This window comes from Zophobas morio, unplaced genomic scaffold (genome assembly GCF_036711695.1).
Source record: "Zophobas morio isolate AGI-343-1 ecotype UQ-CSIRO unplaced genomic scaffold, CSIRO_AGI_Zmor_V1 ptg000004l, whole genome shotgun sequence".
Classification (NCBI taxonomy): domain Eukaryota; kingdom Metazoa; phylum Arthropoda; class Insecta; order Coleoptera; family Tenebrionidae; genus Zophobas; species Zophobas morio.
Window position 1 is genome coordinate 969,795 of NW_026972109.1, and position 16,101 is coordinate 985,895.

Genomic DNA, 16,101 nt, shown 5'->3' on the forward strand with positions numbered 1-16,101 from the left:
TCAAAGGGGTTCCTTCCGGCTTTTTAAGAAATTGAAAACATCTTAGGATTCCTGTTTTTTCCAAAAAGTATCTCAGGAGATTTTCAGTCTAACATCCCATTAACATCTCAGGAGATTTTCGGGAGCGCCTTGTGGATGTTCTCAAGAATGTGAAAGAATCTCAAGGAGTCCTTCTGGTTTTTTTCAAGAATGTGAAAGAATCTCAGGGACTCCTTCTGGTTTTTTCATGAATGTGAAGAAAATCTCAGGGGCTCCTTGTGGTTCTTTCAAAAATGTGAAAGAATCTCAGGGGCCCATTGTGAATGGAATGTGAACGAATGTCGAACTCCTTATAGTTTTCTCAAGATTGTAAATGTATCAAAAATGTGAAAGAATATCTGGGAATCTTTCTTGTTTTTTTAAGAAAGTGAAAGAACCTCAGGATTCTTGTTTCATTCAAAAGATGAAAGTATCTCAGAAGAATTTCGGGACCCCCTTGTAAAAACTCAAGGCAGTTTCATAAACCACTGGTACATTATTGAAAAGCATTTACGATGCAAAATTTTGAGATGACGTTATTGATTATTGATCGGGATTTTTAACGTCATTTGACAGACGGAAAATGGGACGTACTTTGGTGTTGAAACGTCGAAAAAACATGAAAGTAATCATTCGCCCGATGGACCTATTACAATATTTCCGCATTATTTATGTTTATCGTAAAAATCAAATTTGTACAATGAAATTTTACATAATCTGGTTATCCCCACCCTAACCTCGCTGACGTCATCTCCGCGAATTATTAATCTTAGCTATTCTGATTTTTTGCCCCATTTTCCGGGTCATAAAGCAGACGTCCGCAACGTCTATTTCGAGTCTACCGGAGTGAAATGGTGTGTCTGCGTGAGTTGTTTAAGGAGCAACTTGTACGAATAATTGATAATTAGTATGCGCAGGGGTCAACACATGCCAATCAAGCGAACACTGAGGCCAGCACTAACAGGATCTATCGCCGACTCGTGAGGCAAAGCTCACGTAGTGGACGGCGCCTCCGCGATTCCACTCGCAATTATTGTGCCGCCTCCTACGCATTTTAATGTCGCATTAACGTTACGGTGCAATGCAACAAACCTGTCACACGTGACGAGGCATCCGATTGATGGCAACCATATATTATGTCGATATGGAACCGAACGAAAGACTTCCGCATTGGGAATGCGTTAAATCACCGCTTATTGGAATTCACCGGCCGCTAAAAACCGAGAAAAGAGTCACTGTACTTAAAGTGACCGCGAAAAGACACCAAGTGCGGTTTATTCGGACCGGCGGGACACGAACCTTTCCTAGTTGAATTATTTGTGCTTAGTGTAATATTTAGCCGTGAGGGCACTTTTCGGATTCCGGGCCGAGCGTCGCAGGAATGCAGCAGGACGGGGCCCGTGCGATGCCGGCTGGCGATAGTGCGAACACGAGTACCAACATGGGGCATTACGCCGCTTAGCAGCCGATCCGTAGTGCAAACACGGCTATAATTGTTGTCAACGATATGCGGAGGAACGCAACAGGATTCGATTGCAGGAGAGAAAGGCGGAGTAAAGTCGGCTAGGACACATATCCGTTGACCAATGGGTCGCCGATGTTCCTCCTCGTTCGACGACTACTCAGGATATGTAGATACAGCAGCTTTGCTGCAAACTAATTACGTTGATTTATGTTGCCATTGTTCATTGTTGGGCCGCGTTTGGACAGGTCGGAGACATACGTGCACGCCCTCGGTCGGGCCCCGCGTCCGGGGCTCCTTCGGCGGGAAGCTCCTGCGGGATGGAAAAGTGAGATAATCTATTCCGTCACGCTCGTCACCGGGAAGCCCCGGCAGAGACTCGGAATCCACATCATCATATTTAAAATTTTGTATCAGTTAGGATGACAGCTGACAGGGAAAGAGTTAATGTACTGATTCCTCATGAGTACCACTTGTCGTGGCGAGCTGCGATGTCATTATTCGCTAATTTGGGCTTACCTACTTTGTCCATTTATTTTTCCGGGTTTTGAGTTCGTAAATGGAAACGTTATTTAGGAAAATACGGATGGTTTATAACAGGCTTAGGTGCTATAACGTGCGATCAACAAAAAACGTCAAAGGGGGCTGGGGTGGGATTGTTTTAATTTGCGAGCAATCGGTCAAATTAATACTTGATTAGTCTGGGTGCGATTATATTAAACTCACGGACTTATTCCGGAATTAATTTTTATACTCGAAGTTGTCACCAAAAAACAACTATTATTAATATTCGTAACGTCAAAATCAAATCCCACTATAATGATAAAGAATCTCCAGAAACGGCAGAAGTCGTAGTGATAATTTCAAAGATACATATTATTGTCTTTCAAAAAAATAAAACGGTCGTTGTCAAACAAAAAATATTTATCATCACGTCAAATTATCTCTTCTTATATCTCACTAATCAAGATAGGGTTCCATAACATACATCATATCGACTGTCAAATATCATAAAGGGCCATTCCATTGACCACATCCGACTATATTGGAACATACTAGGGATCCATAACATAAACCAAATCGATTATCAAATAATGTTAGGGGCCCAAAACATCAGATCACATCGATTATCCAAAATCATAAAAGCCCATAACATCGACTATGGATCATGCCAGGGGTCCGTAACATTCACACATTGAATATCAAACATACATATAGGGGACTACAGTTTGAGCACATCGACTATCAAACATACTAGGGGACCATAAAATTAACACATTGAGTATTGATCATATTCCCAGGTTGACAACATTCACACATTGAAAACCGAATATCCATACCAGGGGACCACAATTTCACCGCCTCGATCATCAATCATACTAGGGGACTATATAATTGACACATCGACTATCGAACATAGTACGGGACCATAAAAGTGACCCATTGACAATCAATCATACTAAGCGACCATAAAATTGGCTGACACATCGACTATCGATTATACAAGGGGACAGATAAAGTTGAAAAATCGACTATAGAACATATTTAAAAGACAAATAAAACTGAAAATTGACCATCGATCATACTAGGGGACTCCAAAATTGACAGATCAACTGCCGCACATACTAGGAGACTATAAAATTGATCCACCAACTATCAATTATTCAAAGGGACCATAAAATCAACACACAAATCAACTATCGATCATGCTAGGGGGACAAATAAAATTGAATAATCGACTGTCAATCATTTCTACCAGGGGACCATAAACTGGACACATCGATTATCGATCATACTAAGGGACCACATCCACTATCGAATATCTTAATGGACCATAAAATTGATACATCGACTATGTATCATACTAGAGAATGAATAAAATGAAAAAATCAATTATCAATTACACAAAGAGGTCATAACTTTGATTCATCGACAATTGATCATGCAAACTAGGGGGTCATAAATTGTCACATCGGCTATTGATGATACGTACTACGGGACCATTAAATTCACACATCTACTATCTGGGACGAATAAAATTGAAAAATCGACCATCGATCAGACCAAAGACCAAATAAAATTGAAAATTTGACTATTGATTATACTACAGAAGCATAAAATTGACACATCGACTGTCGAACATACTAGGGGACCATAAAATTGATACATCGACGATCGATCATACTAAAGGGACCATAAAAGTGACATATCCTCTGTCGAACATATCAAGGGATCATAAAATTGAGTCATCGACTGTCGATTATACGAAGGGGCCATAAAATTGACACATAAACTATCGATCATACAAACTAGGGGGTCATAAAATTGTCACAGCGACTACGTGACCATTAACTTCACACATCGACTATCTATTATACTAGGGAATAAATAAAATTGAAAAATCGATCATCGATCAAACTTAGGAACCAATAAAATTGAAAAGTCGACAGTCGATTATACTAGAGAACCATAAAATTGACATATCGACTGTCGAACATACTAAGGGACCATAAAATTGATACACCGACGACCGATCATACTAAAGGGATCATAAAATGGAAAAGTCGACTGTCGAACACACAAGTGGACAAATAAAATTGAAAAATCGACTATTAATCATACACACTAGGGGACCATAAAACTGATACATTAGCTGTCAATGGTACAAAGGGACCATTACCTTGATACATCGATTGTCGATTATACACAGGAGTTTTAACATTGACACTTCGACTTTCTATCATACTAAGGGACTAATAAAATAGAAAAATCGACCATCGATCAGATTAAGGAACAAATAAAATTGAATCGACTATCGATTTTACTAGAGAACAATAAAATTGACACATCGTCTGTCGAATATACTAGGGTACCATAAAATACATGGACGATCGATCATACTAAAGGGACCCTAAAATTGACACATCCTCTATAGAACATCTCAAGGGACTATAAAATTGACACATTTACTGGCGACCATACTAAGAGACAAATAAAATTAAAAAATCTAGAACACAAATACAACTGAAGTGTCAACTGTCGAACGCACTAGGAGACAAATAAAATTGAAAGGTCGACTATCGATCATACATACTAGGGGACCATAAAATTGACACATCGACCATCGATTATACAAAGTGGTCATAAAATTGATACAACGACAATCGATCATACTAACTAGGGGGTCATAAAATTGTTACATCGCCTATTGATGATACATACTACGGGACCATATCATACTAAGGGACGAATAAAAATTAAAAATCGACCATCAGTCGGACTAAGGAACAAATAAAATTGGAAAGTCGACTATCGATTATACTAGAGAAGCATAAAATTGACACATCGACGATCGATCATACTAAAAGGACCATAAAATTGACATATCCTCCATAGGAGATATCAAGGGACCACAAAATTGACACATCGACTGGCGAAAATACTAAGAGACAACTGAAATTAGCAAATCGACTATCGATCACACTGGAAGACAAATAAAACTGAAGAATCAATTGTCGAACGTACTAGGAGACAAATAAAATTAAAACATCGACTATGGAACATACAACGAGACAAATAAAATTGAAAAATCGACTATAGATCATACATACTAGGGAACCATAAAGCTGATACATTGACTGTCGATCATACAAAGGGACCTTAAAATTGACACATCGACCATCGATCATACTAGGGGGCAAATAGAATTGAAAAATCGACTATGAATCATACATACTAAGACACAAATAAAATTGGAAAGTTGACGATCGATCATATTAGGGGACAAGTGAATTTAGAAAGTCAGCGGTCGAACGTACTGGGAGACAAATAAAATCGAAAAATTGACTATGAATTGACTAAGAGACAAACTATGATTGAAAAGTTGACAACGATCATACTAGGGGACAAATAAAATTGAAAAATCGAATATCAAACATACTAGAGAACAAATAAAATTGAAAGATCCACTATCGATCATACTAGGGGACAAATAAAAATTGTATTACGTCATCTTGAACCGACATTAATATATGACGCCATTTACGAAGCAATTCTGTGGGATGTAATATCGTTTGCGGTTCTGCAAAGAACCGATTTTCTTTTTCTAATGTTTGGTCGATTCAGATTGGCTTCGTCTGGCTCGACTGCACTTTTTTTAACTCGGTCCGGCTCGATTTGGCTTGTCTTGACTTGACTCTCTTCTTTCGTCTCGACTTACCTTGTTTTTACTCTAAGACTCTCCTCAGACAGATACACATCACAATAATACCGAGTGACTGTTTAATACTGTTGAATACTGAAAAACTCCTTGTTTATTTTAAGAGTTTATTTTAAGATCTTTTAAAATAATATGTAACATTGTCACGTGACTTGTTATTTAATCTACGCCGTCCTTTAATGGCCGCCTTGACCATGCAAACTAATCGAACCGAAAAATCCCCGATTGTTATTTCCCAGCAACGATTCAAAACGTGCACAAGCCCATTAATTACCGTTCTTGCTGCCCTGCACTCGACGATGCTATCACAAAATTGTTCATGTTAAGGGGCAGTTACACTTACGGAGTCCGGCGTGTCCTGGCGATTCTATAAATTGGCGAAGATCAGATCACACATTCGTTCGTCTCACATTCATTAACAGCAATCAGATATCCAACGAAACGAAAGATATTGGAGTGAGCCGGAGTTCGTGTGTTGGTTTGTTCGGTCCGGTTGGCAGCGAGCGTGGTGCTTTTTAAGGATTCCCGGAATTAATTGCGCTGTATCCTATCCTGCGCGAGTCGCAGGTGCGCGTGACAGACGGACATGGCGCTGATAAGGCGGGCATTAGATAGCGAGCGACCGCGAGGAAATACGGGACGGCGTTCCTCTTCTTCGTGAGATACGGCTACTCACACAACGAATGCCTTATACGAGAAATATGCGCTCAAATGAAAGACAATGGTGCATAAATCAGGCGACCTCGGCGGACCATGCCGTGTATTGTTCAAGTGCAGGACGGGCTGACCACCGGACGGAAAAATCTTATCGGACGCGACGCTTCCGGACTTTTAACAAAAATCTAGAACTTTTTTTTTTAATTAGTTTAGTGTTGTGCGAAAATCTTGTCTGTGGTGACGCTCCCGGATTAGACGAGACGTGGAAATGCACGTGTAGCGGGTCGCCGTAACAATCCCATAAAACCACGACGTAACGTTTTCTCCGTTCATTAAGCTTTCCAATTTCCATAGTTATATCGCTCGTATCGTGCACACAAAACCGTTATTAATATATACGTTTGTGGGAAAAATAATAGAAACAAACAGTTGATGATGGACAATATCTCTCGGAAGATTTGATGCAATAACATGATGTCGTTCTTTAGCGTCCCTTAGCAATTTAATCGAGCCATTACTAACACTCCCGTTCTTCCTGCACGTCCCTGGTCCAGCTTACGACGTCCATATTACATTGTTACTTGATGCCAGACAGAATTTACAACCCCATTTGGCTTTGTCCACACACGGGTATTCACTAACAACACCACACCGATAAAACCACCGACCTCGCTGAATTACCGAAAAATTTCCCTAACGTGATCAAACACCCCTCGTCTAGAAAACATCGCACAAAAGCATGCAGAATGAGAATTTCACGATCGTGACACACTATCTCCTTTATTACTTTACTGCCATTACTGGCTACCTAACAATCGCGCACTTCGTCGGCCACCACGAGAAAATTTCGAGAGGAGATTCCTTTATACCGTAATTCCGCATGATCGCTTGGTCCCCTACTCACGGACACTCAATCCACAAAAATACACCCTCTTTCTATAGACACACACTCATTTTAATTCCGAAATAACGTGACTATAGTGAGATCGCTTTTTGACACCGCTGTTGTGTATACCGCTTGTTCAAACAACGAGCAAACAATTCAAGAATTTTGTCATAGATTTTGTTCGTGAGGGTGAAAATTGGTGGTTGTTGTTGTGGTTCTAAGGTCTTCATTCGTCGTCTCCCGCATGTGATGTCCGCCGTCGGGTGTGTAATTTTCGTATTTGCATTCGCGCATTAAGGTGGTAATAAATCTCTAGCAGCGTTTGCACCGGTCTGCGTATTTCTTTCCAACGTCGGAAAAGAAACGCAAACATGAATGTGAACTGACCCATCAATTACGAGCAACACCTGGTATATACAGAGACGATGAAAAACGTGATAGTTCAAGGCAAACTGCAGATGTCATTTCTTGAATGATTTAATGGAACTGCTGCAATAAATTAATCTTTATTAATGTGCTACGTTTGATTAAAGTCATTTCTCATGGAAAGTCGCGTAGTGTTCACGTTCAACCGTGTAGACGTTGGATAAAAACAGGCTCCAAGACTTGACAACATTAATAATACGTGGACGCCAAAAATTGATTTCTGATAATTGAAATGATTAAAAACTTAGTGTGAAAGCAATTTAATCAAAGTTGAGACAATGGTCTTTTGATTGCGAGTCAAAATTCAGGGTGGTTGTCAATCAAGCGGGGCGACTTCATTAAGAAACTTATATCAGAAAGAGGAAACAATGCGATCGGGACCAACGATAAATTAAAATAAGTAGTGTGCACGCTGCGAAAATACAGAACAACACGACATTTGATTACGATATTGTTTCGAAAACTCGTGATGATGCGATCTCATTTCCAGATATACCTATTTGGTTCGAGAGTTGCAGTTGCAATTCAACATCTGTTCGCTATATAAAGGTTATTATATGCTCGTGCTGCCTCGATCCTATCTCCCGCTCGAAAATTTCCTTCCATAACGAATCACGCCGAAAACACGCAAAATAACTCGCAGGAACGCGATTAACGACTGCCACTTTTAACATAAAAACACTGGCGTCTGCAGAATTCGCATAATCATCATTGTTATTCTTTGCAGGGGAAGGCGGCGAAGAAGGTTCTCCCGAAGAAGGCGATAAACTGGAAGGCGACGAGGACACCGGGTCTATGACGCCCACTTCGGCCGCATCGCCCGTGCCTCCCGAGGAAGAAGCGACGTCGCCGACGCCCGGGGACGTCCCGACGCCTTCTAGTCCGCGCTCCGTCAACGAAGATCCACTAAACTGCAGGTAATTGCGAAACTCCGCACCGGATAGAATCTTCGGCAATCCTATCGTAAATTACGGCTAGTGTTTATCTAACATCTCAATGGAGCCGCGGTTTGATAATGACGCGTTTCCGCTTCAACGTGCCAAGGGAGCCAGTTGTTCTCGGGGCTCCTTCCAGGATTAACCTGCCCATCGGGAGTTTTGAAAGTTCGCGGTGTCGGTGTGTGTCCAAAAGCAGTTTTGTTTGTTTATATACATATATACAATAATAAGCGATTTTTGTTCGACTGACGAAGATTTTGCCATAAAGTTAATAACTATAGGTATGATAAAATAAAATTTTAGAGCAATTTCTAGTGTTCTATGATGATTTTGGATCTTGTATACCTTTCAATTCGCCACGTGATAGGTTCGTCGCATGTTAGGCCCGTGACGTCATCTTGGCGGTAATTTTAAATTAATGCATAAGTATTATTGTGTAATCGGGGTTGTAGACCCCCGACGCCAGAATGAGTTTCTAACCGCTAGCCTTCCTTGCAGGGATTTACCCACCTCCCGGTGCAACTCTCGCGATTCGGCGGACTCCCTGGTGCAACCCCGTTGTCCGTCTGGCGAGTCCATGCTGTCGGAGCGCGCCGCCCTCCTGCGGGGAGTCCCCATGGCCGCCTCCGCCCTCAGCCCGGTGGGGGTGACCCTGCCGGCGACCCTTCCGGCCGCGGCGGCGGCCGCCCTGCTGCCGCCCCAGACCGCCGCCATGGCAGCCTACCTCAACGCGGCGGCCGTCGCGGCGGCGGCCCAGCAGTCGCACCGCCTCATGATGACGTCGCCGTCGAGTTTCCCCAGAGCTCCCATCTCTCCGCTGGTGTCGTCTTCCTCGTCTCCGCCGGGGGTGCTCCACGCCGTGGACGCGTCCATGCACTCTCCCCCCGGCGACGGCATCCTAGACTTTAGTAAACGTGGCCAAAAAAGTGACGCTGATAGTGACTCGGACGTGGTGAACTTGAGCAAGCCGGGCACTCCGCCGGCCGGCGAGCCCGGGAACGGGCCGCTGGATTTGAGCGTGAGCAGCAGGAAGCGCACCTCCGACGACGGCGTCGCGCAACCGCCGAACCGCAAGGCGCGCACCGAGTTCAAACCGCAGCAAGTATTACCGCAGTGGCCGTCGCCGATTGGAGCGTCGCATCTGCCGTACTTCGCGGCGGCGGTGGCGGCGGCGTCGACTTTGTCGCCCAAGTCGAGCGGCTCGCCGGACCTGTGGAACGGGAAGCTGAAGCACGGGACGCCGACGCCGAGCGACGCCACGAAAGCGCTGGAGAAGATGAGCGAGTTGAGTAAGCTCGGGGGCGAGGATTTGTTCCGGAGCATGGCGAACGCCGCCCCCGGCAACTCCGCCAGTAACAGACACAGCGCTTGGCAGTCGCACTGGTTGAACAAAGGGGCCGAGCAGGCCAAAGACGTGTTGAAGTGCGTGTGGTGCAAGCAGAGCTTCCCGAGCTTGGCCGCGATGACGACCCACATGAAGGAAGCCAAACACTGCGGCGTCAACGTTCCCGTCCCTCCGATGCAATCTCAGATCATCAATCCGCAGCCTCAGATAACGTCGCCGTCGAACACCAACACGAGCACTTCTTCGACGAACTCCACGAAGCCAAATGCGTCCGATCTCAACATGCTGATCAAGGAGACGATGCCGCTGCCGAGGAAGCTAGTGCGCGGACAGGATGTGTGGCTGGGGAAAGGTGCGGAACAAACGCGCCAGATACTCAAGTGCATGTGGTGCGGGCAAAGCTTCAGAAGTTTAGCCGAAATGACGAGTCACATGCAGCAGACGCAGCACTACACCAACATCATCTCGCAGGAGCAGATCATCTCGTGGCGGTCGTCGGACGACGCCAAGGGCGGCGGCGGCGGGGGCGGTTCGAGCAGCAACCAGCCCCCGGGCGGCCCCAGCAGTCACGTCAGCGCCGTTCTCACGTGCAAGGTTTGCGATCAGGCCTTCAGTTCCTTGAAGGAGTTGAGTAACCACATGGTTAAAAATTCGCACTACAAAGAGCACATAATGAGGTCGATTACTGAAAGTGGAGGCCGACGAAGGCAAACGAGAGAGAAACGCAAGAAGTCGTTGCCTGTCCGGAAATTATTGGAGTTGGAAAGAGCTCAGCACGAGTTCAAGAACGGCGATAGTGGAAGTTTGATTGAAAAAATGCGAGATCCATCGGGAGCAGGCCGAATAACTTGCGAAAAGTGCGGAAATAAAATTGAAACTTCGTTGTTTGTGGATCACATACGGCAGTGCGTGGGAGGAGGTACCATTGGAAGCAATCAGAGGAATTTCTTAAAGAATGCGTTGATGTCCAATAATATTTTACCGCCGGAGAGTCCGACCAGAGATAAGCCTAAGCAAGTCAACGATAAGTCTCCTTCGCCGCAGCAACGATCTCCCTCCGTCACCGATCTCAGTACTAACAAAGACGGAGCTGCGGTTCCCGAAAGCAACAACGGCTCGTCGCCCTCCGTACTCAACGCGATCGAAAAACTGATAGAGAAGAGTTTCGATTCGAGATCTCGCCAAAATTCGTCTTTTCCGGGTCACGGCCCGGCGACAGCCCCGATGGGTTCCAGTATCTTAAAGCGACTAGGGATCGACGAAAGCGTAGATTACACGAAACCGTTAGTGGACGCTCAAACGATGAATCTGTTGCGAAGCTATCACCAGCAACAGAGCCACCACTACGGTAGACGCGAGAGGAGCGGCAGCGAATCCAGCTCGATTTCGGAGCGGGGCAGCAGCCGGGTGGACTCCTTGACGCCCGAACGAAAGATGGAGCCGCCCGGAGTACCCATGAACAGCACTCCGCGCTCCACCCCCGACAAACGAGACAAATCACCGGCTTCCGAGAAAGCCGCCGCCGACCACGACGGCGACCTCCTCATAAAAAAAGAGGTTGACGACGACGAAAGACTCGAGAATCATAGCGTTAGCATTAAGCGTGAAGCCGAAGACCGCGACGAAGACGAGCGGAGTTTTCACAGTAACGGTCCCAAGGACGACGACGACGACAAGCGATCGGGGACTCCTATGGCGAGTCCTCGGCAGCCCGTGGAGCCGCACCCCAGCAGCCCCTGTCGGAACAGTACCAGTCCTGCCAGCAGCGACCGCTCCGGGACTCCCCGGAGCACCAACGGCGACCGGAAGCCCGGCGGCAGCTTGGGGGCGTTGAGCTCCATGTTCGACAGCTTGTCGGGCAACAACTCCGCGAGCGACGCGGGGCCGCCTCCCGGCGGCAAGAGGGGCTCGAGTCATCCTCTGGCAGCCTTACAAAAACTATGTGATAAGACTGAAACCCACACGAACAACCGAACACATTCTGCGACATCCAATTCTAACGTTAGCACCAACGCGAACAATATTCCATCGAACGCCGGGACGACGCCGGGGGCGATCTTGGCCTTCAGCTGGGCGTGCAACGACGCGGTGATGACGTCGGATTCGATCATGAAGTGCGCGTTCTGCGACACCCCGTTCATCTCGAAGGGGGCGTACAGGCATCATTTGTCGAAGATGCACTTCGTCAAGGACGGGATGATCCCGGATCCGGTGGCGCTCAAGTCGTCGCAGCAGGGGTCGAGCTCGTCCGGCGAGGGGGTGCCGCTGAAGGGTACCGGGGTGGCGCCGCCGAGCTCGGCGAGCACGCCGGGATCCACCGGGAGCAAGAGCCCGCCGGTTCCGCCCGGGTTCGAGGAGAGCCCGCATTCGAAGTTTCTCAAGTACACGGAGTTGGCCAAGCAGTTGTCTAGCAAGTACGTGTAAATAGTGCGTGTGCAGAACATTCCTATTTTGTAAAGTATAGTCTCGAAGGCATGGCCGCTGTGAGCGGTTTAATATTGTGATGTTATCATATCGTCAACCATAGTAATAACGGTAGCTATAGTGATATTATATTGTAAATTGATAGCGGAACTACAAATTCTCAAGTGATTATGATTGTTATACGAATTTTAAGTCACAAAAATCCTGTAAATACTAACGATTAAGTCAGTATTGTAAGATGTATACTTTGAGGGGGCAGCCACCGTCGGTCAGTTTTTGCCAACAATTTATTTACTGATAGATGTGACATGTTGTAAAAATGTAAGGTAGTTTTTTGATGGACGGTGGTGGCGGACCGGTGCAAGTTCGGCCCTTTGTCGTTTAGAAAATAAAAATGAAACTAAATTAGTTGTTGGTGAAAAATAAATCGTACTTTTGGGAGTATTGAAAATTCGTATTCAAAATGTAGTTGTGGTACCACTGATTTCATTCATCATGGAAAGAACCTATTTATTAAGTACGAATATTGTAAAAGTTTGAAATGAAATTACACAAACACTACGTATACGTATATCGTAAATATCTCATCTTCCAAGAAAGTTTTTAAATAAATATTTATCAATAATTATACTATACTGAATAATACAAAAGATGTATACGCATTAGCTGATATTCATGGCAAAGCTCCTTTATGTTATTAAAAATTTTTAAACTTTATTTAATATTTTGTTGTATTTGAACGCAATGAAGGCTCAAATAAATATATGTTATGAACAATACGAGTATCATTTACCTACCTACATAAAAAAATCTAATTTAAGTTTACAAACACGTAAAGGTAAGTAGAAACACCATTTAAATATAGAAAACACGAAAAACTAACTGACACATTTTAAAAAAATTGCTAAATGAGTACTTTCAAAATTGCCGTTTGTATATTTAGAATACGTAAAATGTGTCATATTTAATGAAGCGGTTAACTAAATATCTTCTAACTGGATTTTAAGTAATGGTTTAATTTTATAATTGATGACCTGACGTAAAACGATGATAAATGAGAGGCATACATCACGGCATTTTTAAATTAAGCAACAAATTAATTTGGAGTAAGAGTATTTTTGTCAACGTCACGTGTTTTTATAATTCCATTTAAGTGTTACGGTTACTAACAAAGTAACAAAATAAGAACCAACATGAACCACAAATTAAAAAAAAATCGACCAGACAAGGTAAGTACAAAATTTCGTTATCTGCGCCGGTTACAGAAGCCTCGGAACGCTTAATATTAGTTGCGCAACACCCAACAGGTGTTCAGTGATGAATCAGTTCGGAGTGGATTTATTCAATTTAATAAAACAATCTTAACCTAACTAATTAATGTGACAACTGGTTGAAGTACTATATGTACAGCCAACTTTGTATCAGGTGACGTCACCGATTCAGGATAATCATCTAATACGTAACAAAATTTAAAAAATCTTGCTTTAAGATAGAGGTTATAGGTCATACAAATGACACACGATTTTACTAATTGCAGAAAACGTTCAAACTATCCCATCGTCACACACACCCATCTAAACCCGACACAAGAAACTAAACTTCGCCTCGAGTAGGCCGTAAAACAAATATTCTCGTGATTTAGTGCGGCAATAAAAGCAAATATTAAAGAAATCTCACTACTTCAAATCTATTTCTCTTACCTCCAGTTACCCGAGACGTTTACTCGCGTACTCGACAAACAAATTTTACGTGAACGTCATCCTCTCTTCCTAGAAAAAAGCGTGTTTCCCGAGTCTAGAAATCGCCGGAAGGAACGGTTGTAAATGTTCGCACCTTTTGTTGCCCACATCATAATTTCTTGAAACGTCGTCTTCCATTATATCCGCAATAAAGATATCATGTGCCTAATTTAACATTAATCACACACCTGGATATTTGACGTGAACAATGACCGCCTTATTTTTTCCCCGGTAATAGTCTACAGGATGTGAAATGCACGGGATAACGTGGCGTGTTGTTATTACTTTGACTTGGTCCCCGCACCGTGTATAATTGCCGTGTATAAATTTGTAAAGACCTTATCTTTGATAAACGGAAACGTCTTTATGACTACTTAAAAATTATTCACACGTCAACGAAACGTCCCTGGTCGCTGGTTTCGTTGTTTGCTCTAATGGTTGGGTATCTGGACGAAATGAAACTGTATCTTGTGGGTAAAATAAAAGGTTCTAACAAAGTAGTTTGTGTGTTTTTTAACACGCTACGTTGAATTCGCGAATGTAAATTGATATTTTGAATTTACAAATTTCCTGTATTGGTTTTTGAAAACTCTTATTTATTGATCCCTTCACAAAAATAATTACATCCGGGACTCGCAGAACCGTTTTTTTTTTTTTTGTAGATAGTAGGTCAACTACGAAGTTATATTTAAGAATGCAGATAGTAATATACTGACAAGGGAATAATTAACCTTTTCTTGAGTGTCTAAACCTAATTACACCAACTCATTTTTTATTTATGCAATGAGTTTTACCTTTGGAACATAAATGATATTAGGTCAAATTTTTCCCAGCACAAAGTTCGAAAGTATTTGTCTAAGCAAAGGTATTGGAGGAGTTTGAAATTTTTTATCGAATTTATTGCAGACACTATAAACGTGTTCAAAATGAGTCTGCCGACTCACTAAGAAAGTATGTGCAGAAAACAGGAAAAACTAGTCACACAAAATGAAATTCTGTCTATTTTAACGTAAAATGTCAAGTCGAAAGGTTTCTATTTCTTTTTTTCCGTTCCCTTGGGGGACTACTTTTCGATAATAAATCAATATGCTCCTTATAATTATTAAAATTATTACCCACATACATTTCGAAAATGAAAAGTTTACAAGTTAATAAATATTTATCATTTAACTTACTTTGTTTTCTTGCTGAGTTATACCTTTTTCTCCCGTGAAATCCTCTTATGCTACTCAACTTTCATTTCTGATGTAATTGTCGCCTTTGAATAACATTTGTTGCTGAAATTATTTTTAGTTGTCAAAGATTTTGATGCCTGTTCATCGGAAAATTATTAGATAAAATCTACCGAAATTGTCAAATCGACTACCTTGAATTTTCCTTGAAATAATCACAATGATCACTCCAGGACTGGAACTAAATATCACCTGATATGTGCAATACCAATGCAGATTCCGGCTATCCTGAAAAGAAAATTAGCATTTTTCAGTTTTTGATTTTTTTAAATGTTTGCTTTGCATTTTCATTTGATTCGAAAAGCTGAGAATCTGAAAAATCGGAAAAGCATACATTATCCTACAAAGATAGACATTTCGATTTTTTCAATTTTCAATCGAAAATTTGGAAAGCCGAAATTTATATTGGTTTAATTAATTAAATTCAATTTTAAAATTAATCATCCAGTTTTATAAGGTTGTCATTTTTCGAATTTTTCGATATTTAATAAGTTCCCGAATTTCATTTGTCCCTTTTTTTCAGTCTTTCGATTCAATTGAAAATTGTAAAATCGAATTATTAAAAAACCAAAAATTGAGAAATCTAACTAGTGAGTCGAAAAATGAAACCATTACAAATTTAAAAAATCGAAATTTCTAAACATTAAAATTGCTGTTGAGATTATATGAAATCAATTAAAAAAAAAAAAATTGGTCTAAAGAGTTTAGACAGTACTTCCCTCGCTGTCGGAAACGTGACGACTGCATGCCTATTA

General features: G+C 42.5%; 1 protein-coding gene across 1 annotated transcript in view; it reads left to right on the forward strand.

The window, feature by feature from the left end:
* The window catches only part of LOC135136827 (protein tiptop), a 226,178-nt gene extending 213,120 nt beyond the window's left edge, over positions 1-13,058 (forward strand). The window contains exons 2-3 of the mRNA XM_064066254.1: positions 8,396-8,585; positions 9,105-13,058. Coding sequence (XP_063922324.1) covers positions 8,396-8,585; positions 9,105-12,375 — 3,461 coding nt within the window. The 3' untranslated portion in view covers positions 12,376-13,058. The remainder of the gene's footprint in view (positions 1-8,395; positions 8,586-9,104) is intronic.
* Positions 13,059-16,101: the final 3,043 nt, after the last annotated feature.